A 27326-nucleotide genomic window follows, 5' to 3' on the forward strand; every position below is an offset into this window, starting at 1 on the left:
AAAAAAAAAAATTGAAATCTACAGGAGGAAGAAAATATCAAAGTTCTAGAAATAAAACAACATAATCAATTATATAAAATCTTAAGAAAAAAATCTTAAAAGCAGCCAGAGAAAATACAGATTACTTACAAAAGGAACAATAATGAGACAGAAGGCAGACTTCTCAAGAGCACAATAGAAGCCAGAAGACAGTGGAATAATTTCTTCAGAGTGCTGAGAAAAAAATAATTGTCAGTATAGAATTCTATACCCAGTTAAGTCATCAGACAGGAATGAAAGTGAAACAACGGTTACTTTGCAACAACAAAAATAAAAACAGAGCATTTACTAACAATAGGACTTGCCTAATATATTTCATGACAAAATGATCTCAGTGGGAAAGTATAATGGAGGAGGAATAATGTGTAAATAAAAAGATAATCATGTGAATAAATCCACAAACACTGTCATCTTAAAACAAAAATAATGCCTATTTGGGGGTTTAAAAAGAAAACAGAATTTAAACATGCCAGATAACATAATAGATGGGAAAGATTAATCAAAGTTAAAGTAACCTAAGACCTTTCATCTATCCTTTATATTGTTCTGGGACGAAGGAGACATTAACTTTAGCCTTTGTTATGTATGTATTTGTAAAGTGACACAAACAATAATGATTAAAGGACCAAAACAGGCAGACATATTCCCAAAATATTTAAACTCACCAGTAATCACAGGTATGTAGTGTTGATAAAAGAATAGAAAGAGTACACACGGATGGTTTCCTCCTGATAAAAATTTTGACAATGAAATATACATTTGACATAGGAGATGTCAATATCTTATCTCTTTATAGAAACAATTCACTGTCACAATAGCTTCCAATTTATTTTGAGGTGGACACAATCCTTACTGTTTTTCAACTGGTTGGCCTTGAAATCCCAGGTGTGAGCCTGGGGCAAATAGTTTATTCAAGACTTCTGTCTTTCTGTGTTGTTAATTTTAGCCATTCTGACTGGTGTGAGGGGATATCTCATTGTAGCTTTGATTTTTATTTGATGATGAGTGATGTTGAGCATCTTTTCATGGGTTTATTACCCATCTGTATGTCTTCTTTGGAAAAATGTCTATTTGTATCTTCTGCCCATATCTTAACAGATTGATTTTTGGGTGTTGATTTTGATAAGTCCTTTAGATATTTTTGGATATTAACCCCTTATCAGATATGTCATTTGCAAATATCTTCTCCCATTTGTAGGTTGCTTTTTAGTTTTGTTGATTATTTCTTTCACTGTGTAGGTTTTTACTTTGATGAAGTACCAATAGCTTATGTTTTGCTTTTGTTTTCCTTGCTTCAGGGAGTTGCTACAGCTGATGTCAAAGAGATTATTGCCTATGTTCTCCTCTAGGATTTTGATGGTTTCCTGTCTCACATTTAAGTCTTTAGCTCATTTTGAATTTATTTTTGTGTATAATGTAAGAAAGTGGTCTAGTTTCATTCTTTTGCAATACGGCTGTCCAGTTTTCCCAACAACACGTGTTGGCAAGGATATGGAGAAAGGAGAATCCTTGTGCACTCTTGGTGAGAATGCAAACTGGTGCAGCCACTCTGGAAAAACCTATGGAAATTCCTCAAAAAGTTAAACAAAGAACTAGCCTATGATCCAGTAATTGCACTACTAGGTATTTACCCATAAGATACAGAAATATTAATCAAAGGGAATACATGCACCTGATATTTACAGCAATGTTAGCAACAACAGCCAAATTATGGAAACAGCTCAATGTCCATCAACTGATGAATGGATAAAGATGTGGGGTGTGTGAGTATGTATATAGAATATTACTCTGCCATCAAATAGAATGAAATCTTGCCATTTGCAATGATGTGGAAGGAGCTAGAGTGTATTATGCTGAGAAAAGTCAGAGAAAGACAAATGCCATATGATTTCACTCATATGTGGAATTTAAGAAACAAATGAACCAAGAAACAGACACTTAACTATAGAGAACAAACTGACGGTTTCTGGAGGGGAGGTGGGAAGGGGGATAGGTTAAACAGGTGATGGGTATTAAGGAGGGCATTTCTTGTAATGACTCCCAGAGGTATATGTAGGTGATGAATCACTAAATTCTACATGTGAAACTAGTGTTGCACTGCATATTAACCGAAATTTAAATACAAACTTGGGGAAAAAAACACTTCTGCAAAGCAGCATGCAAACAAATACTGAATGTGGATTGAATGAGTACCTTAATATGAATACATTTAATAATAAAATATTCAATTTTCATTAAATATGTATATTTTTCAAATATTGCAATTAATAAAAACTGCAGTTGCATTAACAGAAATACAGTATATGTGATAAAAAAATTAGAGTTAACCACTAAAGGCATATAAATAATATACATCTTCCAAATTAAACAAAGGGGAAATGGAGTTAAAAAAACAAAAACAAAAAGCTTTATCGATCTTGATTAAGGAAAGATAAAAAAGGAACACAGAAGAATAAAAGAATAAACAAAGTAAACATAAAATAGGGGAGAAATAAATCCAGGAATATTGGCAATAACAAGTAACTGGAGTAAACCTTCAAATAAAAAAAATAAATTTTCAGATAATATATTGTAGTGCTTACCAAACACAGGTGAATATTTGAACAACTTAAAAAGCTTCAAAAAATAGTATTTGTGTCCTATACCCAGAGATTGTGATTTAATTGATCTGGAGTGTGGCCAGGGATCTGAAATTTTTTAAAGAACCAGCTACGCATATAAATTTGGAAATCATTTCCACACTTTTTTCAAAGTGGTTATATCAATCGTCAGTGCCATCAGTAAAAAACAAACAGATCTGTTCAAATATAATTCACATACCAAGAGTATATTTTAAATACATTCACAGAACTGTGCAACAATCACCACAATTTAGTTTTATATTTTTATCATCTCAAAAAGAAACCTATGCCTATTAGTAGTCCTTTCCAATTTCCCTACTTTCATTCTCCAGTTCAACTTCATCTGCCACCCCAAATGCACTTGGCAACCACTAATTTACTTCTAGTCTCTAAAGATCATCTATTGTAGACATTTCATATAAATGGAATCATGTAATATTATAGTCTTTGTATCTGGCTTCTTTCATGTAGCATGTTTTCAAGGTTGATCCCCAAAGTAGGCATGTATCAGTACTCCTTTTTTATTGCTAAATAATATTCTGTCTTAAAGATAAACTAAATTTTATTCATCCTTTCACCAGTTGATAAGCATTTGTTGACACATGGCTACTGTATTGCTGAATAACTGTAAAATTATACCAAATTTTATTCATTCATTCATCAGTCAACAGACATTTGGGTCATTTTTCACTTTCTGACTATTGTAAAAATGAGGTATATAGCTCTTCTGCCACCATAAGTTGTGAACACTTAATACTACCACTTAATTTTTGCCCCTCTAGGGTATCTGAAATAATTATCTCACTGTGGTTTAAGTGTGCATTTCCTTATTGCTAATGATGATGAGCACTTTTGCATGTCTATTGGCTATTTGTACTTTTTTTAAAACAACATAGTGATTTTTTTTTTACAGATTGTATTTATTCATTCATGAGAGACAGAGAGAGGCAAAGACATAGGCAGAGGGAGAAGCAGGCTTCTCGTGGGGTGCCCAATATGGGACTCAATCCCAGGAACCCAGGATCATACCCTGAGCCGAAGGCAGATCCTCAACCACTGAGCCACCAGGCGTCCCCAACATAGTATTAACCCCTTATCAGATACATCACTTGTAAATATCTTCTCCCATTCAGTAGGTTCTTTTTCATTTTGTTCATGTATTTCCTTTGATGTACAAAAGCTTTTTAATTTGATCTAGTCCCAATAGTTTATTTTTGCTTTTGTGTCCCTTGCCTAAGGAGACATATCCATAAATATGTTGGGAAGAGTGACATCCAAGAGACTACTGCTTACGTATTCTTTTAGTTTTATGATTTCAGGTCTCACATTTAGACCTTAATCCATTTTGAGTTTATTTTTGTGAGGGGTAAGAAAGTGCTGTAGTTTTTGTTCTTTTGCATGTACCTGTCGAGTTTATCTAGAACCATTTATTCAAGAGACTCAATTTTCCTCAACTGTATATTCTTGCCACCTTTGCTGTAGATTAATTGATGATATATGTGTGGGTTTATTTTTATTTTAAAGATTTTATTTATTTATTCACGAGAGAGAAGAGAAAGACAGAGAGAGAGGCAGAGACACAGGCAGAGGGAGAAGCAGCCTCCATGCAGGGAACCTGACATGGGACTCGATCCTGGGTCTCCAGGATCACACCCTGGGCTGAAGGCGGCGCTAAACCGCTGATCCACCCAGGCTGCCCATATGTGTGGGTTTAATTCTGCAATCTATTACATTGATTTATGTGTCTATTTTGTGCCAGTACATACTCTTTTGTTAACTATAGTTTTGTAGTATAACTTGAAATCTGAAACTGGTATAATATCTCCAGTTTTGTTCTTTCTCGAGATTCTGTTGGCTTCTCAGGGACTTTTGTGGTTCCACACAAATTTTAGGATAATATTTGTTTTAGTTTTGTGAAAAATACTATTGGTATTTTGTTAGGTATTGCATTGAATCTGTGGTTTGCTTTGGGTAGTATGGACATTTTAATAATTATTAATTTTTCCAATCCATGAGCAGGGAATATCCTTCCATTTGTGTCATCCTGAACTTCTTTCATCAGTGTTTTATAGTTTTCAGAGTATAAGCTGTTCACCTCCTTGATTTATTATTTCCTTTTCTTTGAACTGCCTATGAATGTCTTTTACCCAATTTTTCAAAAAAAATTATTTATCTTTTTCTTTATCTATAAATGCCTTTTATATCCATGGTAATTTCACTGTTGTCAATATGAACTGCAAATATCTGTACCCAACTCAAGGCCTGTGTTTTACTTTCTCTGTCGTTTTATAAAGAAAACAATTTTTATGCCCATTTATCAATTTATTAATGATTATTTTTAAGAAAGATTTAACCAGAACCTTTCAGAATGTCCTATCTGGTTCTCCTTCAAATCAGATCCCTTATGAAAATCTCTTATTGCTTATCATTTTTGTGACTTAGCTTATTTCTTAAATATTTCACCACCAACAATACATACATACATATATAGATATAGATATAGATATAGATATAGATATAGATATTTCACCAACATTTTACATTTAGATCTAATAATATCAATATCTGAAATCATTTGCCTGGTAATCTGTTGCTTCTTTAGATTATCTATTCCTCACCTATGACCTATTTCCTTGTGGGTTTGATGATCTTTGTTACCTCATCTTTTGTTGATCTTAAGTTTTGAGAATTCTAAAGCCTTCTTGCTTTCCTTCAGAGAGGATACGCATTTTCTTTGGCTAGAAGTGAGAGAGCACCACCTCAAAAAATAAAATTTGAACTCCTTTTCTGGAGTTGCTTAACTATATTTATTACTGTATCATTCACTCTTCTTTAATTATATTTTTCTGTTCCTCCTCCTAAGTAAATACCCACCCTAAAACCTTTATACTTACTACTCCATCTGCCTAGAATAGTGTTCCCCCATAGATCGGTCTAACTCATACCCTTACATCAGTCAAGTCATTGCTCAGATACTGCCTTCTTGGAGGGATTTTAAAAAATCTTCCTATCTACAGGCACTTGGATGGCTAAGTCGGATAAGCAACCAATTCTTGATTTTGGCTCAGGTCATGATCTCAGGGTTATGAAATTGAGCCCTGTGTCAGGGTCCACAATGGGTGTAGAGCCTGCTTAAGATTCTCTTTCTTCCCCTCTGTTTGTCCCTCCCCCCTGGCAGCTCATACTCTCCCAAAAAAAAATTTTTAAAGAAATTTACCTATCTAAAATAACCCACCCTTATTCACCAGTTAGTTCATTTGCCTACTCTCCTTTACCTTTATTCATATTCCTTATTACTACTTGCAACTGTCATATTTATTAAATAAATGTATGTATGTACATATATATGAATACAAATACACATATATTTTTACTTCCTTACTTACTTTTTATTTCTCCCATGAGAATGTAGCAGAATACAAACCTTATCTACATCATTTCTCCAATGCCTGCTACAGTTGTTGGCAAAGAATAGTCTCTCAGTAAATGTATTTTGAATGAATGAGCACATTTTAAAGAAGAGAGAAAATGATATAAGTCTAAATATTAAAAAAAAAAATCTAGAAAGAAATTGACTCCCAAGTTTACATAAAAGGGTTATCACTGGAGAAAAGGAAGAGCCCCCCTTTGAACGTGGGAAGGACTATCCTAAAAGACCAAAAAGGAGAAGTAGTGATTAGGTGGGATTCCTTAGAGAGATTGTACTGAAAAGCCCTTGCTTTTCTTCTCAAATCAGAAGTCTTTTTTTCCACATGAAAGGAAAGTATACCAACCAATAACTTCATAAAACATTCAGAGGAATGGGCAAGAGACAGTTACATTTCAGGGACTTGAAGAGTCCAAAAAAATAAAGTGATCATTTAGGTTGGAAAATCATTTGTTAAAGTTTTAACTGACATAAAGAGTCTCATATCGATACAGAAAAAAACAAAAACAAAAACAAAAACCAGGGCAGCCCCTGTGGTGCAGCAGTTTGGCGCTGCCTGCAGCCTGGGGTGTGATCCTGGAGACCCAGGATCGAGTCCCACATCGGGCTCCCTGCATGGAGCCTGCTTCTCCCTCTGCCTGTGTCTCTGCCTCTCTCTCTCTGTGTCTATGAATAAACAAATAAAATCTTAAAAAAAAAAATTCTAGAATTCCCCAACTGATGTCACATCCTCATTTGGAAATTGGGTTCAGAACACTTTTAAAGTGCCCATGGAATAAATACCAAGACAGGCTACTTCCTACACCAAAAACTAAACCTCAACAAATTAAAAAAAAAAAAAAACAAAAAAAAAACAATAAACTTTCTTAGATAATCACATGTTCTTCCTGAGCTCTTTTTCAATAAAAGATGTTCTGGTGCATTCACTCAATGTAAAATACAAAGTTCTTAAAATGTAATATTCAATTACAAAACACATATAAGAGAATATATTCGTTGTAATGGATTATGTTGACCTGACTTGATCTACCTATTACTACATAAATAATATAAGCTCTTCTGTTGTCAGAAAAAGCATACATGGGATCCCTGGGTGGCGCAGCGGTTTGGCGCCTGCCTTTGGCCCAGGGTGTGATCCTGGAGACCCGGGATCAAATCCCACATCGGGCTCCAGGTGCATGGAGCCTGCTTCTCCCTCTGCCTGTGTCTCTGCCTCTCTCTCTCTGTCTGTGACTATCATAAATAAATAAGTAAAAAAAAAAAGCATACATATCTACATCTATTTTTTTTTTTAATATTTTGAGCACCTTTAGCCAATCTAAATTGTAACAGTGGGGGAATCCCTGGGTGGCTCAGCGGTTCAGCACCTGCCTTTGGCCCAGGGCATGATCCTGGAGTCCCGGAATCGAGTCCCACATCAGGCTCCCTGTGTGAAGCCTGCTTCTCCCTCTGCCTCTCTCTCTCTCTCTCATGAATAAATACATAAATAAAATCTTTTAAAAAAATAAAATTAAAAATAAATAAATCGTAACAATGCATAGCCTGATTTTTCTGACAATATTGCAAGTGTCTCAGAATTCACATCTAGCTCCTTGATTATTAAGAAAGGAAGGAAGCCAGAAAGATAGATGATACTTGCAGAGTGGAGAAGACAAATGTGCTCTGAAATACCACTATTTCCAGTAATGTAAAACTGGAATAATGAGAGAATAATAAGAGAATAAGAATAAGAGAATTCTTTGAGAATAATAAGAGGCAATTTAGTTAATTACTTAAAAACAATCAGAGAAAGCAGCCATTCCAAAGGTAAATCCTGAAATACTAGGGGTACATTTTCTTACCTACTAGTGACACCAAGTTACTATAGTTCTCCAACATCACATCTCTATACAAATCCCTTTGAGCAGAGTCCAGGTATTCCCACTCTTCCTGAGAGAAGTCAATGGCAACATCCCTGAACATCACTGATCTCTGAAACAACAAATATAATACTAATTGTGGAAATAAAGAAAATATTTTTTTCAATGGAGGGGAGATGATGGGGAGCTCAGAGTGAACAGCAAAAAGCCATTGACATAAATGAGACACTATAAAATCAATGCTTCTGAAGTACCAACATGTTCCTTATTATTTCTGTTGCTGTAGATATTTCCTGCATATAGAACATCTCATTATACAGATACTCTGGAACTTAAAGAAGACACAATTAAAAGAAAAAGCATACAGAGGCAACCTGTACAATAAATACTCTATCATTCACTCTTTAATTATGCTTGTATCTTGTATATCATACATTCTCAATAAATGTAAATTTCTCTTATTCTCTAATAAGAAAAATAACAGGAAGTTTTTCCACAAAGTCTTATAAAATCTGTATAAAATTTGCATAAAATTAAAGAAATTATTGAAATCTCAGTTCATCATCATACCAGAATATTACATCATAAGCACTTTCCTCCTTATCAGTAATTTAATGCATATTTATAATAGGCTGCAAAATAGCCCCATATAATGAATATGCCTGACTTACTAAGTGTGCATATTCGAACATTTTGGTTACACAAAAATCTCATAAGCATTTCTCACTTTTGGGAGTTTATAATTTTCAGCAACTTTTGCATGTGAATGATGATTTTTCTTACTATTATTTATCACCTATAAATGTACCCTTCCCTTGTTCTAGGGAAAAGAAAAGATAATCTAAACTTATGCATACAGGATTAACTAATAATGTTGACTCTTAAAATTATCTGTATTATTGCTTTATGTCAATTATGGATTTCCAGGGAAGATCTCTGATCTCTCAATCTCTAATCATGCTCCTAATCAATCTTAAAAGCTCACAAAACATAAGCTCTTGCCAGGTAGGGAGACTGAATCCAGGCAAAAGTAATGATCTTGTCTAACCAGAAAACTTACATCTAAAGAAAAGTTCAATTTTCCCATATGTGGTGCAATTTAACAAACTTCCTTATCTTCTAAAATCAGGGAATCTGCTTTTGTCATATCTCCTAGTCAGAGATGCCCAAACTATTTTTGAGTAATTATGTAAATATAGGCTAGATGAAAAACACAAACTTAGGGATGGAATGCTGAGGAGCACATTCCTGAGTGGGGTCAGTTAGGAAGGAAATTTCAGAAATAAGGAAAGCAAACATACACATACTCTGTAAAAAAGTGACTTCTTAAAGAGAGCACCAAAAAACACCAATTTACCTGAGCCATGGTTTTTAGCGCTGCAAGAAATGATCCATCCTCCTCTGGATTCCTAGCTTAGAGAAGCACAGAGTCTCAAAAAGGCAGAGCTGGAGAGAAGAAAACAGAACCATGAGACCACGCTTTTTGCAAAGTTCCAAATAAGTAAATTAGAATTATCTTTCTTGCTCTCCTCTTCCTTTCTCTTGCTTCCATCACCAAAAGATACTAAATGGGAGACATACAAGTGGCAGTTATTACCCTGATCAAACTCAATGCTCTCTATATACAAAACGACAATATTTACAACAACTTCTCTACCATTTCTGAAATAAAGTTTATAGATAATATGACACAATTATATACATTATGCCAAAAATAGAGATAATGATCGACTGTTATACAAATTAAAAGGCACGGGATCCCTGGGTGGCGCAGCGGTTTGGCGCCTGCCTTTGGCCCAGGGCGCGATCCTGGAGACCCGGGATCGAATCCCACGTCGGGCTCCCGGTGTATGGAGCCTGCTTCTCCCTCTGCCTATGTCTCTGCCTCTCTCTCTCTCTCTCTCTGTGACTATCATAAAAAAAAAAAAAAAAAAAAAATTAAAAGGCACAATTAAATGCTTACACTTATAACTACTTGAACAAATTCAGATTTATAAGATCATAATATTCAGCTAAGCATTTTTTTTAAGATTTTATTTATTTATTCATGAGAAACACAGAGAGAAGGAGGCAAAGACACAGGCAGAGGGGGAAGCAGGCTCCATGCAGGGAGGGAGCCCTGTGGGACTCGATCCCGGGACTCCAGGATCACGCCCGGGGCCGAAGGCAGGCGCTAAATCACTGAGCTACCCAGGGATCCCCGAGGTAAGCATTTTTTAAAGTACTGTTCAAAAAATTTTTAATTCCAGTATAGTTAACATACAGTGTTATATTAGTTTCAGGTGTACAATATATACTGATTAAACAATTCTATAGGGATGCCTGGATGGCTCAGCAGTTGAGCCTCTGCCTTCAGCTCAGGGCATGATCCCAGATTCTGGGATCAGTCCTACATCCGGCTCCCTGAGGGGAGCCTGCTCCTCCCTCTGCCTATGTCTCTGCCTTCTGTCTCTCATGAATAAATAAATTATTTTAAAAAAACCAATTCTATACATTACTCAGTGCTCATCATGGTAAGTGTACTCTTAATCCTCTTCCTCCCTTCTATTAACCAACAGTTTGTTTTCTATAGTTAAGAACCTGTTTCTTGGTTTGTCTTTTTTTTTTTTTTTGGTTTGTCTCTTTTTTCATTCTTTGTTTCTTAAATTCCACATGAGTGAAATCATATGGCATTTGTCCTTCTCTAATTTCATTTAGCTTTATACTCTAAATCCATCCATGTTATTGTAAATGGCAGTATTTCATTTTTTTAAATGGCTGAGTAATATTCCATTATATATACCACCTCTTCTTTATCCATTCATCTATCAGGGGACACTTGGGCTGTTTCCATAATTTGGCCATTATTAATAATGCTGCAATTAACATAGGGGTGCATATATTTTGTCAAATTAGAGTTTTCATATTTTTGGGTAAATACCAATAGTGGAATTACTGGATTATATGGTAATATCTTGGCTATTCTAAATAATGCTGCTATAAATATAAGGGTATATGTATCCCTTTGAATTAGTGTATTGGTATCCTTTGGGTAAATACCCAGTTGTGCAATTGCTGGTTTGCAGGGTAGTTCTCTTTGTAACTTTTTAAGGAACCTCTATACTGTTTCCACAGTGGCTGCACCAGTTTGCATTCCCACCAACAGTGCACAAGGGTTCCTTTTTCTCCACATCCTTGCCAACACTTGTCTCTTGCATTTCTTATTTTAGCTATCCTGACAAGTGTGAGTTGATCTCAGTGTGGTTTTGACTTGGAATTCCCTGATGATGAGTGATGCTGAGCATCTCTTCATGTGTCTGTTGCCATCTTTAAGTCCTCTTCAGAGGAATGTCTGTTCATGTCTTCAGATCATTTTTAAATCAGATTATTGTGTTTTTTTTTGCTGAATTGTATAAATTCTTTATACATTTTGGATACTAACCCTTTATTGGATATGTCATTTGCAAATATCTTCTCATATTCAGCAGACTTTTAGTTTTGGTGTTTCCTTTGCTGTGCAAAAGCTTTTTATTTTGAAATAATCTCAATATTTTATTTTTGGTTTTGCTTCCCCCTGCCTCAGGAGACATATTCAAAATGGGCTGCTATGGCTGATGTCAGAGTAATTACTGTCTGTGCTACTTATTTATTTATTATTATTTTTTTTAGTTTCAGGTATCACATTTAGGTTAGCTGATTTTTAAATTCTTGCATATTGTATAAGACAGTGGTCCAGTTTCATTCTTTTGTATGTGGCTGTCCAGGTTTCCAAACATCATATGTTAAAGAAACTATGTCCATTGCATATCCATGCCTCTTCTGTCAAAGACTAATTGACCATATAATCATGGGTTTATATCTGGGCTCCCTATTTTGTTCCACTGATCTGTTTTCCTGCCAGTACTGCACTATGTAGATTACTATAGGTTTGTGGTATATATTGAAATCCGGAATTGTGGTATCTCCAGCTCTGTTCTTTCTCAAGATTGCTTTGGCTAATGGAAGTCTTTGGTGGTTCCATATAAATTTGAGGATTATCTGCTCTAGTTCTGTGAAAAATGCTGTTGATATTTTGATAAGGATTCTATGAAAACTGTAGATTGGGGACACCTCAGTGGCTCAGTTGGTTGAGGGTCCAACTCTTGATTTTGGCTCAGGTCGATTTCAGGGTCCTGATATCAAGCCCCACATCACATACCATGCTCAGAGGGGAATCTGCTTGATGATTCTCTCTTCCTCTCCCTCTGCCCCACTGAGCTCACGCACTCTCTCTCAAAAAAATTTTAAAAAATCATCTTAAGAAAAGAATCCGTACATTGCTTTGGATGGTATGGACATTTTAATATTTGTTCTCACAATTTATGAGCATGAAGTATCTTTCCATTGTGTTGTCTTCAATTTCTTTCATCAATTTTAAAGTGTTCAGAGTACAGATCTATCACCTCCTTGGTCAAGTTTTCCTAGATCTTTTATTCTTTTTGTTGCAATTTTAAATGGGACTGTTTTCTTCTCTTTCTGCTGCTTCATTATTAGTGTGTCAAAATGCAACAGATTTCTGTATATTGATTTTGTATCCTGTGACTTAACTAAATTCATGTATCAGTTCTAGTAGTTTTTTGGTAGAGTCTTCCAGGTTTTTATTTATATATATATATATATATATATATATATATATATATATATATATATAAATGTTAAATAAATATATATCTGTATATATATATTTATATATAATGTCATCTGTAAAAAGTGAATGTCTTCATCCTTGCCAATCTGGATGTCCTTTATTTCTTTTTGTTGTCTGACTGCTGTGTCTAGGACTTGCAGTACTATGTTGAATAAAAATGGAGAGAGTGGACATCCTTGTTTTGTTCCTGATCTTAGGAGAAAAGCTCCCAGTTTTTGCCACTGAGTAGGATGTTAGGTGTGGCTTTTCCACATCTGGCCTTTATTATGTTAAGGATTGTTCCCTCTAAACCTACTTTGTTGAGGGTTTGTATCATGAATGGGTATTGTACTTTGTCACATGCTTTTTTCTGCATCTACTGAAATGATTATATGGTGTTTATTCTTGGTCATATTGATGTAATATAGGACATTGATTAATTTGTGAATACTGCAACCCTTGAATCCTGGGAATAAATCTCACTTGATCATGGTGAATGATTTTATAAATGTATCCAGTTTTCTAGTATTTTGTTGAAGAATTTTGCATGTATGTTCAACAGGGATATGAGCCAGTAGTTCTCTCTCTTTTTTTTTTAATGGTGCCTTTATCTGGTTTTGGTATCAGGGTAATGCTGGCCTCAGAGAATGAATTTGGAAGTTTTCCTTTCTCTTCTGTGTTTTGGAATAGTTTGAGAATAGGTATTAACTGTTCTTTAAATGTTTGGTATAATTTACCTATGAAGCCATCTGGTCCTGGACGTTTATTGGAATTTATTATTGATTCAATTTCATTGCTGGTAATCAGTCTATTCAAATTTTGTTTCTTCCTGATTCAGTTTTGGGAAGTTTTATGTTTTTAGGAATTTCTCAATTTCCTCTAGGCTGTCCAATTTGTTGGCATGTAATTTTTCATAATATTCTCTTCTAATTCTTTGTATTTCTGTGGTGTCAGTTATATCTCCTCCATTTCTGACTTCGTTTGGAGTCTTCTCATTTTTTTTTTCTTTTTGATGAGTCTAAAAGTTATTAGTTTTGTCGATCTTTTCAAAGAACCAGCTCCTGGTTTTGCTGATCTATTCCATTGGTTTTTTTTTTTGTTTGTTTCTATTCCATTTATTTGTGCTCTAATCTTTAATATTTCCTTCCTTCTACTGGTTTGGGGTTTTTGTTGTTGTTGTTCTTCCTTTTCTAGCTGCATTAAGTGTAACTTTGGGTTTTTTTATTTAAGATTTTTTTGCATCTTGAGTTAGGCCTGTATTGCTATCAACTTCCCTCTTAGAACAGCTTTTGCTCCATCCCAAAGATTTTGGATCATTGTGTTTTCATTTTCATTTGTCCCCATGTGTTTTTTGATTTCCTCTTTGATTTCTTGCACGACACATTTGGGTTGTTCAGTAGCATGTTATCTAACTTACATGTATTTCTGGTCTTTCCAGATTTTTCCCTATGGGTGATACCTAGTTTAACAGCATTGTGGTTGGAAAAATCCCATGGTATGACTTCAGTCTTTTTAATTTGTTGAGACCTTTTTGGGGGGCCGAATATGTAATCTATTTCTGGAGAAAGTTCCTTGTGCATTTGAAAAGAATGTGTATTCTGTTGCTTTAGAATAGAGTGTTCTAAATATATCTGTAGATCTATCTGGTCCAACGTGTCTGTCAAAGCCACTGTTTCCTTGTTGATTTTCTTTGAGATGATCTATTGATTTAAGTGAAATGGTAAAACCTCCTATTACTGTATTACTATCAATTACCTCATTTTCCATTATGTTTGTTATTAGCTGCTTTATGTATTTGGGTGCCCCCATGTTTGTTGCAGAAGTATTTACAACTGGCACATATTCTTGTTGGATTGTTCCTTTTATCGTTAGTGTCCTTTGTCTCCTGTTACACTTTTTGTTGCTTTAACGTCTATTTTGTTCTGTGTATTACTATCCCAATGTTCTTTTCACTTCCATTTACATAACTGCTTTTCTATCCCTTCACTTTAAAATATATGCATATATTTTATTTATTTTAGAGACAGAGTGTGCACCTTCACAAGAGTGAGTGAGTAAAGGGAGAGGCAGAGGGGCGGAGTGGGAGAAGAGGGACTAGCAGACTCCACATTGAGCATGGAGACCAACACAGGCTCAATCCCACAACCCTGAGATCATGACCTGAGCCAAAACCAAGAGTCAGGATGCTCAAGCAACTGAACCAACCAGGTGCCCCTCTATCCCTTCACTTTCAATCTGCATGTGTCTTTAGGTCTGAAATGAGTCTCCTGTGAGCACATATAGATGGGTCTTGCTTTTTTATCCATTCCATCACCCTATTCCTTTTGATTGCAGCATTTAGTACATGTACATTCAACGTAACTATTGATCAGTATGTCTTTATTGCCTTTTCATTACTTGTTTTATGGTTGTTTTCAAAGGTCTTTTCTGTTCCTTTCTTCTCGTGCTCTCTTCTCTCATTGTTGGCTTTCTTTAGTGATATGCTTGGATTCCTTCCTCTTTATTTTTGCATGTTTATTACTGGTTTTTGATTTTTGTAAACATTAGCTTTGTGTATAACATCTTCTGAATATAGTAGTCTATATTAAGTTGATGGTTGCTTAAGTTTGAACCCATTCTTTACTCCTTCCCCTCTCCCTGATTTAGGTATGTCATACTTTACATCCTTTTGGTTTTTAAAATTATTTATTTATTTATTTATTTATTTATTTATTTATTTATTCATGAGAGATACAGAGAGAGAGAGGCAGAGACACAGGTAAAGGGAGAAGCAGGCTCCCTGCAAAGGGCCCGATGCAGGACTTGATCCCAGCACCCTGGGATCACGACCTGAGCCCAAAGCAGATGCTCAACCCCTGAGCTACCCAGGTGCCCTACATCCTTTTCTTTTGCGAATTCTTTAACTGATTTTACAGATACACTTATTTTTACTGTTTTTGCTCTTCCTATTTTCTTATTCCTACTTATAGTCTTTCCTTTCCATTCAAAGAGTCCCTTTAAAAAAATAAATAAATAAAGAGTCCCTTTTAACATTCCACATAGGGCTGGCTTAGTGGTCATGAATTTCTTTTGTCTGGGAAACTCTTTATCTCTTCTTCTATTGTGAACAATAGCTTTGCCAGACAGAATATTCTTGGCTGCAGGGTTTTCATTTAGGACTCAGTATATATCATGGCACTCTCTCTTTCTGCCTGCCCCACCCCCAATTCTTCACCCATTTTTAATAATTTTTATTTTTAAAAATATTTTATTTAAATTCAATTTGCCAACATAGCATAACGCCCAGTGCTCATCTCATCATGACAGCACTCCCTTCTTGCCTGCTAAATTTCTGCTGAAAAATCAGCTGATAGCCTTGTGAGTTGGACTGGGATATGTGGTTATCTTCCCTTCTCCTCCAGGCAGGAGTCACATTAGAGTGGTTGCTGGGCCATGTTGAGAATGCTTGCACACTGCCACACTTGTGGCACCACTTTAGATAAGCTCTAGCCTGGCATATTGGAGGAGCAGATCTGTAGGAGTATTCAGGTATAGGTTGCAGGGTGTTAGCAAAGTTTATAGCTGTGGGAAGAGACCCAGAGTAGAGGCCTGGCTGTAAGATGCAGAGCCGCAGAAGTATTCAGGGGCTAGGGCCACCATTAGCAAGTTATGTAGCAAATACTGGTATTGCACTGTTTCCTATAGGTATCTGTGTGTCTAGGCTAGGGGATGGGGAAAGAAAATGGTGCCTGCAAGCTCTTTTATTCTTAGAGATGTCTCCCAATGATCCCTACTCTTCCAGCACAAGCTCTGAGATCAGTAGACAAACCTCTCTCCCACATACCCCAGGTATTTTTCAAACTGCTACCTCTGTGCTGTATCTCCATGGGGCTGCTGTTTGTTGTGCTATCTCTTTAAGGGCAGGGACTTAGTTTTCTCTCACCCTTCCAACTCTCCCAGAGACACGCCTACTGATTTTTAAAGTTCCAGGTGTTACGCCCTGCTGTTTGCAAAGACTCATGAAATCCAGCCGCTCTCATTTTCAAAGCCAAATACCAAGGGGATTCATCTCCCCGTGTGGGCACCCATACATGGGATGCTCGGTGTAGGGATTTGTTTGTTTTCCCCCTACATGCCTGCAGTATCCCTCCTTCCTGCAGACAGTCCTATTGGTCCATTTAGCTCTCAACTGTATCCCTATCTGCCTACCCTCTTCAAATGTGGCCTGTTACATTTAGCTGTGGAGGGTCTGTTCTCTCAGTCTTCAGGTCATTTTTCTGGGTTATTTACACTGATGTGGGTATTATCTAGTTTGTGTCCATGGGACGAGATGAGCTTAGGGTCCTCATACTCTGGCATCTTACTCAGAAGTCTTCAAGTTAGTACTATTGATAACTTTTATTAACATTTGACATTTTGAAAGTCTATGTATGTGTATGTATATGTATGCATATATTTGTATGTGTGTGATGTGTTCATATATCTATAGACTCAATGAAATTTATTATCTACAAATGTAGGCTTCTACAAGTATGTGGTAGTGGTAAGGAAAATATCACAAGCAGTGTTGCCATCAGTGCTGTGACCTTTTTAAAAATGTCATAGTATTTCCAAATAAAACAAAGTAGAGTCTTTTCTCAATCATTCTCAAGCATTCCTGGAATATTTAGCTAATAGTAAAATCATGCAATAATAGTAACATAAACTCAGCAGTGTGTAAAATATCATGCAAAAATAATGCTTTATGTGAGAAGTTCTAGACCAAGATTATTATAAACACATTTTTTTTCCCAGCTATGGTCTGCATTTTGCAGGTCACAGAACAATTATCTGCTGTATACTGCAGAGTATCTAGATTAGAAGTTAGCAAACTACTGCCCACCAACAAACTGTTTTTGTAAATAAAGCTTTATTGGAACACATCTACACTCAACTGTTTATAAATTGTCTTTGGCTACTTTCACACTCCAGTAGCAGAGTCAGATAACTGCAATAGAGACCATCTGGCCCAGAAATCTTAAAGTATTTACTACATATCTTTTTATAAAAAAGTCATCTACTCTATAACCCAGATCCATGGCTTCAGTCCTTCAAAAGCCAGAAGACTTCACCCTCAACTCAGTTATTTTAACATTCAAAAGCACACAGATATATTTCTAAAACATCCTCTAGGGAGAACCACTGCCCTTACAGTAATCAATGATACAGATATTCAATAAACATTTAATTAAAAATTCTACTTCTTCCAGATGCAGAAAGCTCAATAGATAATTGTGCTCATTTAACAACCAAAAATACTTCAGATAAGATTTTTAAAAATCATAGTTTCTTTTAAATTCATCACAGAGCTAAAGACACTGGGAAATTTAAATAAACTAACTGTAAAATGTGCCAAACACTTATTTAGAGATATTTGGGGAGCTCCTGTCCACAGCAGGGATTAAAATAAATTGTCATTACCTTTCTGGTAAATAGTCCAACTACTCCCATTAAAAGACAATGTCATATGCTAAATACTTTGCATTCACTGAGGCAGATCTTATTACCTTAAGTTCTTAGAAACCACTGTGCTACATACAGACTAAAGGACAATGTATTTAGGGTACTCCACATCTACCCAACTCCTTGGATGAATTCCCCTGTATGGGTTTCTCTGTACTTTGTTTTACTCAATATGCTATTATAGACATTTAATCATGAAAATAATCTTTAAAAATAAAAAAAATAAAAAAGAGACAATGTCAAGACAAAAGAAAAAAGCAAATTTCAAAGAAATACACTTTAAGTATGAAGACTCAGGTGGCAGGTGGGTTGAAAGTAAAGTTGTGTAAGAAAATTTACCATACAAATACTAAGCATAAGGAAAGCCTGTGTACTTGTTTTAATATAAGACAAGAGAGACATGAAAAGATGCTCATTATCACTGATCATCAGGCAAACACAAATCAAAACTACAATGACATATCACCTCATCCCTGTGAGAATGACCAAAATCAACAATACAAGAAACAACAGGTGTTGGCTAGGATGTGGTTAAAGGAGAACCCTTGTGCACTGTCGGTGGGAATCCAAACTGGTGCAGCCACTGTGGAAAACAGTATGGAGGTTCCCCAGAAAGTTAAAAATAGAACTATTTGGGATGCCTGTGTAGCTCAGCGGTTGAGTGTCTGTCTGCCTTTGGCTCAGGGCATGATCCCGGGTCTGGGGATCAAGTCCCACATCAGGCTCCCTGTGAGCAGCCTGCTTCTCCCTCTGTCTATGTCTCTGCCTCTGTGTGTCTCTCATGAATAAATAAATAAAATCTTCAAAAAAAAAAAAAATAGAGCTACCCAGCAATTGTATTACTAGGTATTTACCCAAAGAATACAAAAATACTAATTCAAAGGGATAATGCACTCTGATGTTTTTAAAACAGCATTATCAACAATAGCTGAATTATGGAAACAGCCCACGTATCCATCAATTGATGGATAAAAAAGATGTGGTATATATACACAATGGAATATTACTCAGCCATAAAAAGAATGAAATCTTGCCATTTGCAAGGCCACAGATGGAGCTAGAGAGTATTAGATGAAACAAAATAAGAGAAAGACAAATACCATATGATTTCACTCATATATGGAATTTTAAACAAAAAACAAAAAACAAAGTGGAGCAAAAAGAAGGAGGCAAACCAAGAAAGACTTAATTAATATTATAATTATAATTATAATATAATTATAATTATAAATATAATTATAAAGAACAAACTGATGGTTACCAGAGGAGAAGTGGGTGGGGAGACTGATAAAATAGGTGATGAGGATTAAGGAGGGCACTTGCTGAAATGAGCATTGGGTGTTGAGTCACTATACTATACACCTGAAATTACTATTACACTGTATGTTAACTAATGGGAATTTAAATAAAAACTTAAAAAAAAAAAAGGAGAAAGTAAAATGGTGGAAGAAGATCTACCACAAAAATATTAAGGATAAGAAAGCCTATGCACTCATATTAATAATAAAAGACAAAAAAGAGATCAAGACAAAGACTAATACAAAAGATAAAGAGGATAAATTAATCAAGAAGACGCAGAAATCCTAAATGTGTAGAGATATAACAAAGCACCAAATATAGGAAGCAAAAACTAATAGAACTAAAGGAAGAAATGGACAAATCCACAATCAGATTTGGAAATTTTAATATTTTTCAGCAACTATCAGAACAAGTAGATAAAAATGAGATTAATGAGATAGAGTATTTACATACAACACTATCAAGTACCTTGACAAAACTGACACCACACTCAACTGTCAAGAATACCACGCCAAACTGTCAAAAGCTGAGCTGAAAAGAGCTGAGCTGCCAAGATGTCAGAAAAACTAAGACAACAACCCAAAATGAAAGTAACAGTCAGCTTTTAATCACTTACTAATCTCTAAGTACAAAAAGAGGCTAACCCAAAGAAAGCACTGGCTCCCCAGCTGTTCTATATTTCTCCATGGAACAGTACCGCAGACAGTCAGATGGATCAGCACAGATGTAGGGAATCTTTTCATTGCCAACAGGGTACGAGACAAAAGGCTTTTCCTACTTCAAGGACCAGAGCCACAGAATCCTAAAGGAGCCAAATCAGAGGGAGTAAAGAGGATCCCATAAACAAAGAGGAACAATCTGAGTATTAATAAAAACAATAACTGCTATGGTCTGAAACATATCAAATATATTTAAATTTGCAAGTTCATGGTAATAATTTAAAAGGAAAACATAGGATAAACTTTGGAAGATGCTGAGAAATCATGAGCAAAAGCAAGCTTTTATCCTGATTTTTTTCACATAAGCTATACCTCAGAGTAACCAAGACATTGATGAGAGGATAGTTCCTTTTAGGGAAGTATTCCAACTAATAAATGCAGAAGAAATAAAAGAATTAGAATATCTTGTAACACTGATAAAATAATAAATTCCAAAATAACCAATAGCTGTTAATACCACATAAAGAAAAGCAGCCAAATGTTATGCAGCACACACCATTATGTATGAAGAATTAGTGCAAAGCAAACAAGCAAAACCACAAAAAAATGTAAACCTGATCAAGTCTCTAGAATTAAATGCCAGTTTAGAATACAGGAACATGTAAAATGACACCACACATGTGCAACCAACAAAATCCAGAATATGGGTAACTCTATAAGAAAACTGTTGCTGGAACAAATAAACTGCAAGAAAAGAGAAAGAAAGATTAAGATCAAGATTAAGAAACATATCACACTATTATACTAAATGGACATTGTTTGGATCTTAATTCTACAAGTATTTATGGACAATGGGAGAAATCTGAACACTAACTTGCTTTTTCATAATATTAATAAGGTATTAAATGTGGGGTTCTTTATAGTGATGATATTGTGGTTATGTTTTTTAAAGATTTTATTTCTTGAGAAAGAGAGAGAATGAATGGGAGGGGAGAGGGAAAGAGAATCTGAAGCAGACTCCACGTTGAGCTCAGAGCTTGATGCAGGGCTAAATCACATGGCTGCAAGATCATGACCTGAACCAAAACCAAGAGTCAGACACTTAATCAACTGAGCCATTCAGATGTCCTGTGATTATGTTTTTTAAGTATAAAGTTCTTATCTTTTAGAAATACATATTAAAATATTTGTGGATGAAATTACATATCTGGGATTTACTCCAAGATAATCCATTTTTTGGTCAGGAGAAGGAGTGGTGGATCTATAGATGAAACATGTTTAATTATAAATTGTATTTGCTGAAGCTTAGTGATGGGGAGGGTATATGGGGATATATTACATTATACTTTTTAGTTTCATACATGTTTAAATTTTTCTATAATTAAAAGTTAAAAAAAAAGACTTGAAGGATAGATTCCAAATATGAACTATGATTCATTCTAAATGAGACTTTTTGAGTAGTTGTTATTTTCTTATTTCTTTTTGTATTTTCTAAGTCATACCAACAAACATGTACTACTTTCATATCAGAAAACTACTTTGATATCAGGAAATAATAGCTTTGTAAAAATTTTTTAAAAGGATATGCAATGGTTAAAAAAAAGGCTCAATATATTCTGAGAAAAAGAATATTTAACAGTAAAAAAACCTCTAAGACTTTTTTTAACTTGGGTAATGGAGAAAAAGATGGGGAAGGGGAAAAATAAGGAAATGTACCCATTTTATTATTATTCAAGAGTTGTGATTCAGGTAGAATTTATGTCAAAAACATTAAAATAAACAAAGTAGGCCACTTCTAGAAATTTGCCCCAAAGATAAACCTCTACAAATAGAAACCATACATACTGTTATTGATTGCTATATTAATAATGGAAAAGTACTGGGGAAAAAAAAACAAATGCCCACTCACAGATGACTGGGTGAGTAAATTATTACACTCACACAACAGAATAGGTAATTACAATATAGAATAAGAAAGATCTCTGTGGGCCGCTAAGAATGACCTCCAGGATACATTAAACATGTGAGGAAAACAAAATGTAGTGTATAGAATACTCCTTTTTTAATTAAGAATGGTGATGTAAAAAATAAATGTGTCCATGTATGGATACATATGTATACATACAAACACATACACATAAACATAGGCCATTTTTTTAAAAATTGAAGAATACACCAAAGAGAATAGGTAGTTATCTACACAGGGAAAAAGGAAACAGAGTGAAGGGGACAGGAATGAACACTGGACTTCTCTGCATTCACCTTGTTCTGTAGTTTTGATTTTGAAAATAAGTATATACTTTATATAATTTTAAAATAAAATTAAATCAAAGTGGGGAAAAACAATCACTAAAAGTAGATAGCAAGATGAAACAAATGAGCCTAACTATAGAATACATAATATCCTATTGAACTCCCAAGAAGTCTTGTTTTTCTGTATTCAGATAGTTAAAATATGGCTATTGTTAGTTTGAAACTCTCCCAATTCAAAAGGCAGCAGAAAAGAAAGAAAAGGGAGTAGGGAACAGATGGGATAAAATGATGCATTTGACAAAACCACATCAATGATCACACTAAATAACATAAATAATTATAAGACAGAAATTGTTGGGGAATCCCTGGGTGGCTTAGCGGTTTAGCACCTGCCTTCCGCCCAGAGCATGATCCTGGGGTCCTGGGATCAAGTTCCACATCAGGCTCCCTGCCTGGAGCCTGCTTCTCTCTCTGCCTGTGTCTCTGCCTCGCTCTCTCTCTGTATCTTTCATGAATAAATGAATAAAATCTTAAAAAAAAAAAAAAAGACAGATATCGTCAAACTGGATAACAACACAAGATCCAACTAAATGCAGCCAACAAGAAATGTGCTCCAACATCAGAACACAAACAGGTAAAAAATAAAGGGATAGAAAAATATATTTCATGCTAACATAAATGAAAAGAAAGCGAGAGTGGCAACATTAAATATCAAAGTAGATGCTCAGAGCAAACACCACTACCAGGGATAAAGAAGACCATTTCATAATGATAAAGAGATCAATTCACCAACAGGATGTATTATGGAAAACTTTTGTGAATCTAACAGATCTTCAAAATATTTTTTTTAATTTTTTATTTTTATTGGAATTCAATTTGCCAACATATAGCATAATACCCAGTGCAGAGCTTCAAAATACATGAAGGAGAAACTAATAGAAATTACGAGAAAGAAATAAAAACAGACAAAATCAGTAAAGATACAGAGGATTTAAACAACACTATCAACCTGAGTTACCTAGCTGACATTTATGGAACTCTTTGCCCAACAGCAGAATATAGTCTTTTCAAGTGCACACATTCTGGGTCACAAAACTATTCTTAATAAATTTTAAAGGATTCACATGATTCACATTATATAAAGTATATTCTCTGAACACACTGAAATGAAATTAGAAATCAGTAACAAAAAGATCTCTGGGAGATCCTCATAATACCTGAAAATAAGATTTTCTAAATAACCCATAAGTCCAAGAAGAAATCAAAAGCAAATTAGAAAGGATTTCAAACCAAAGGCAGAATAAATAAGATTGGCAAGTGATAACTTTTGAGCTGGGCCTATGATAATTCATCATACTTTTGTATATGTTTGAAAATTACCAACAAGGGCACCTGGAGTGGCTTAGTTGGTTAAGTGTCAGACTCTTGACTTTGGCTCAGGTTGGGAGAGCGAACCCTGCCTCCAGCTTGGCGCTAGGCGTGGAGCCTGCTTAAGATTCTCTCTCTCCCTCTTCTCCTCCCTCCCCATCCCTCTCTCTTAAAAAAAAGGGGGGGGGATAATAATAATATCATCAAACAAAAAGTTTTTTTAAAAAATGCTGCTGTGTCCGAAATAATACATTATCTCCTTTATAAATTTATGAGTCTCACATCCATTCTTCCTCAATTTACCCACTATTGGGAAATATCTATCACAACTAACTGTAGATAGGTTTGCTCTCAATCTACAGAAAATTGCCTTGCCACTTCTATCATTTGAGAAAGCTTAACTAGGAAATTTCGGAGAGAAAGCAAAGATTTCTATGTCCTGAAAAAAATAAAGGCATTTAGGGAAATAAAGAAGAAACATGTACTCACCTTGGACCTTGCTTTTGAATGTATAACAGCCATTTTTTTCCTCCTCTGGGCTCTACTCTCAGGAAAAGAAAATGGAATCATGAGATAGTAGACCTTTCTTGGAACATACTCTAAATTAGAACACATACTCTTAAAAAAAAAAAAAAAAAAAAAAGGACACATACTCTTACTCACCCAATTCCCCAATCTACTTTTCATCTACAATGAAAGAAAGTCAGGAGAGTAGAACAGTTCTGCACTTTGTTTTAGAAAGATGGTCCAAGATCACAGCTGTCTCAGACTAGAACTTACTTCTGGATTCAAACTTGTCTACTGGAGACAAAGCCCTGCAGTGAAGTACTTCCAGGTTCTAAAGTGTGTGACTGGCTCCTCTGGCACATTCTCTAGAAGTATTCTCACTCCTGGAACCCCATTACATTTCCAAATGGCCCATTTTGAAGGTGCTATCAGCTCTAATCTTGTCAGACACAGGTCTGTGGCTTAGAAATAACTTATAGTCTTCATTCAGGGGCTCAAATTTCTGACTTCTTTCCTTCCTGTCACCTTTCTGCATTCAACATCCTTAAGGCTGTAAGGTGAGAAAACACCTGGAAGCCAAAAGGAAACCTACATCTGCAATGCGAACAAAGAATGGATAAAGAAATGAAGCAATATAGGCCATGTATGAAGGGGGATGACAGAGGGTCACTGAGATTCAGAAGAGAAAGAAGTCAAGTTTTGTGAGGACAAAACCACGTGAGACTCATGATAAACAGGCAGACTCAGACCAGAATGAACCTCCAAAATACAAAAATCCAATTTTATCTCTGTACTTCATTAAATTCTCTTAAGATCACAGGCTATAAAAATATACAAATGACTAAACAAAGTCACACACATTTCCATGGTCACACTGACAGAGTCACAATCTCCAAATTAATATTACATCCTCAGACCACCTTTCACCTTAAACAAAATCCAATCATAAGCAGTGCATACACACAATCACTCAAGCACATCCAAGCACCCTGTCGGGGTACACACGGCCAAAAACACACCTACAAGGCAGCACTCTCTTCACAGTCATGAAAGCAACACGGTCACAGTCCCAACAGTCACACATATGGCATTCACACTGCCATCCAATCGGACAGAAAAATATAACCAACTACCAGGTCAAAAAAACAAGTGGTCACAAACACCGTGTCACAAAAACACTCTCATAACTCCTCAAAGTCACGGACAAACCCCAGGAATACACACAATACATAGTCGCATACACAACCTCAAAGTGATCCAAAAACATCCAAACACCCTGTCACAACAGCAGAGTCGCACGGCTCAGTCACAAGCAAACCCCCAGTCACATACGACGTTCGCACAATCACACTGTCACACAAGCACATTCCCAGTTAGTTAAGCACGCGGTCACACACACAATGTCACAGCGGTATTACTACACCCTCAGAGTCACAACTCTCTCTCACACAAACGCTTATTCACAAAACCACCCTCGCACACGTTCATTCGCCCACACCAAGACCAGGCAGGCTGTCTCACCACACAAAACGGCAGGAGACCGCCACACACGCTGCTTTCCAGCGACGCTTCCGCCGGCATTCCGGACATCCTCACCTCGACAGAAGGTGCAGTTCAGGATCCAGGATCTGGAGCCCGGGGTCCAAGCCCCGATTTCAGGTTCGCCCGCCCAGCCGGAGCCGGGCCAAGCTCCTCCACAAGCGCTGCCCTCCCCTCGCGAGGTCCCCAAATCGCGCGAACAAACGGAAATGAAGCCGCACTTGGGGACGCGGTGGCTCTGGGAAATGTAGTCCAACGCCGGGAGGGTTGTGGTTGACCGTCCGGACGCTAGGAATCCCAGTTCACTAAACCCTCCTCCAGGTTCCCGGACTCCGCAGCTAAAACCCGCTCGCGCAGCGGTGGCGCTGCGGGGGTTTCTGGGAGTGCCCGCCTGCCCTCGTGCGCAGGCGTCCGGCGCGATCTGCTCGGGCAGTTGGGCCTGAGACTGCCAGGGTTGGGTGGTTCCAGAGTCTTACCGAATCCGGAGCAGGTGGGACCCTCGGCGGGCAAGTGCAGCGGCGGAGCTGGAGCTGAGGTGGGGACCAGCCGGACCCTCAGTCTCGCAGAGACCCTCCCTGTGCCTTGCCAGGCCCTTCGGTGTGTGTGAGACAACGCGAGATGTTGTCGGGCGAACTGAGAGACCCTCGGCGACTGGGTGTGTGGCTGTATTTCTCCCTGTGTGTGATTCTACACGCCGTCGGGTGTGAGGCGGTTCATACTTGAAGCTGCGTGGGAATGGCATAACTGTGTGGGACTGTGTGATGGAAGAAGGGACCTCTGCTGTCGTGGTTTGTTTTGTGTTCATGATTGAGAGTGGTTGCATGACTGGTGATGATTCGTGTTATGCAAATGTGCTTTTTCTCATGCCTTTATTTCTTGGTGTCTGTAGGAATTTGACTCCCAAAAGAGCATGTGTGTGACTGACGGTCAGGTTATTTCTTTCTTGAACACTGATTTGATCTGGGGAAATAAAGGTTATCAGTTTATCTGGCAAATAATTTAAACACGATTTTTCTATTGGATCAAATTACGTGTTATGGGGAAGAAGGCAAAATCAACAGTGTTGTTTTCAAGAAACATGATTTCAAAGCCAGTCCTAGCTTAACTGCTTTTTTTCCTCTTAACTGCCCGCGAGGTGGGTACTCATTCTCTTGTGCTATTATGGGGACGTTATTGGGTAAGGTTGAGAGGCCATCGATTAAAAAAAATAATTACATAACTTTATACATAAGATTTTACCTTGGCTCAGGGAGAGAAAATAAAGCTGTGTATGCTTTGTTGGTAAGCCTGAATTGTCTCATGGCCTTTTTTTTTTTTTATTTTTTTAATAATCACAAACTTGAACTTCCAGTACAAAATCTAAAAGAGCAAAACAAAACAAAAAAACCCATACTGAGGTTATTAAAAAAAGAAAAAAATTCCAGTCCAGTTGGGAAAATGGAGTCCACTTCAGTATGACTTACCAAAATAATTCAGCTTTCATTCCCTCTTTTAATTTGTAGCTTTCAATGATAGTTTTTTTAATGGTTTCTATTAAATAGAGTAGTTACAAAAGTTTATGAAATGTATGTAAAGTATAATAGTCATTCACAATGTAACAAAAACCTGTATACCTACTACCTATTCTAA

At 36.3% G+C, this 27326-nt stretch overlaps 1 protein-coding gene across 5 annotated transcripts in view; it reads right to left on the minus strand.

The window, feature by feature from the left end:
• LOC140638397 (uncharacterized) overlaps window positions 1–27078 on the minus strand; it is a 52855-nt gene extending 25777 nt beyond the window's left edge. Inside the window, exons 1-4 of one of the 5 annotated variants that reach the window (XM_072835684.1) lie at window positions 25755–27078; window positions 24141–24192; window positions 9304–9392; window positions 7929–8058 (exon numbers count right to left, since the gene is read on the minus strand). In XM_072835684.1, coding sequence (XP_072691785.1) covers window positions 7929–8058; window positions 9304–9312 — 139 coding nt within the window. In that variant the 5' untranslated portion in view covers window positions 9313–9392; window positions 24141–24192; window positions 25755–27078. Of the gene's footprint in view, window positions 1–129; window positions 214–704; window positions 772–7928; window positions 8079–9303; window positions 9393–24140; window positions 24193–25679 lie in introns of those variants that run through there. The other 4 variants (XM_072835851.1, XM_072835776.1, XM_072835923.1 and 1 more) reach the window with 4 other exon arrangements.
• Between the last annotated feature and the right edge of the window lie 248 nt (window positions 27079–27326).

The sequence above is a fragment of the Canis lupus genome, chromosome 1, assembly GCF_048164855.1.
Source record: "Canis lupus baileyi chromosome 1, mCanLup2.hap1, whole genome shotgun sequence".
NCBI lineage: Eukaryota > Metazoa > Chordata > Mammalia > Carnivora > Canidae > Canis > Canis lupus.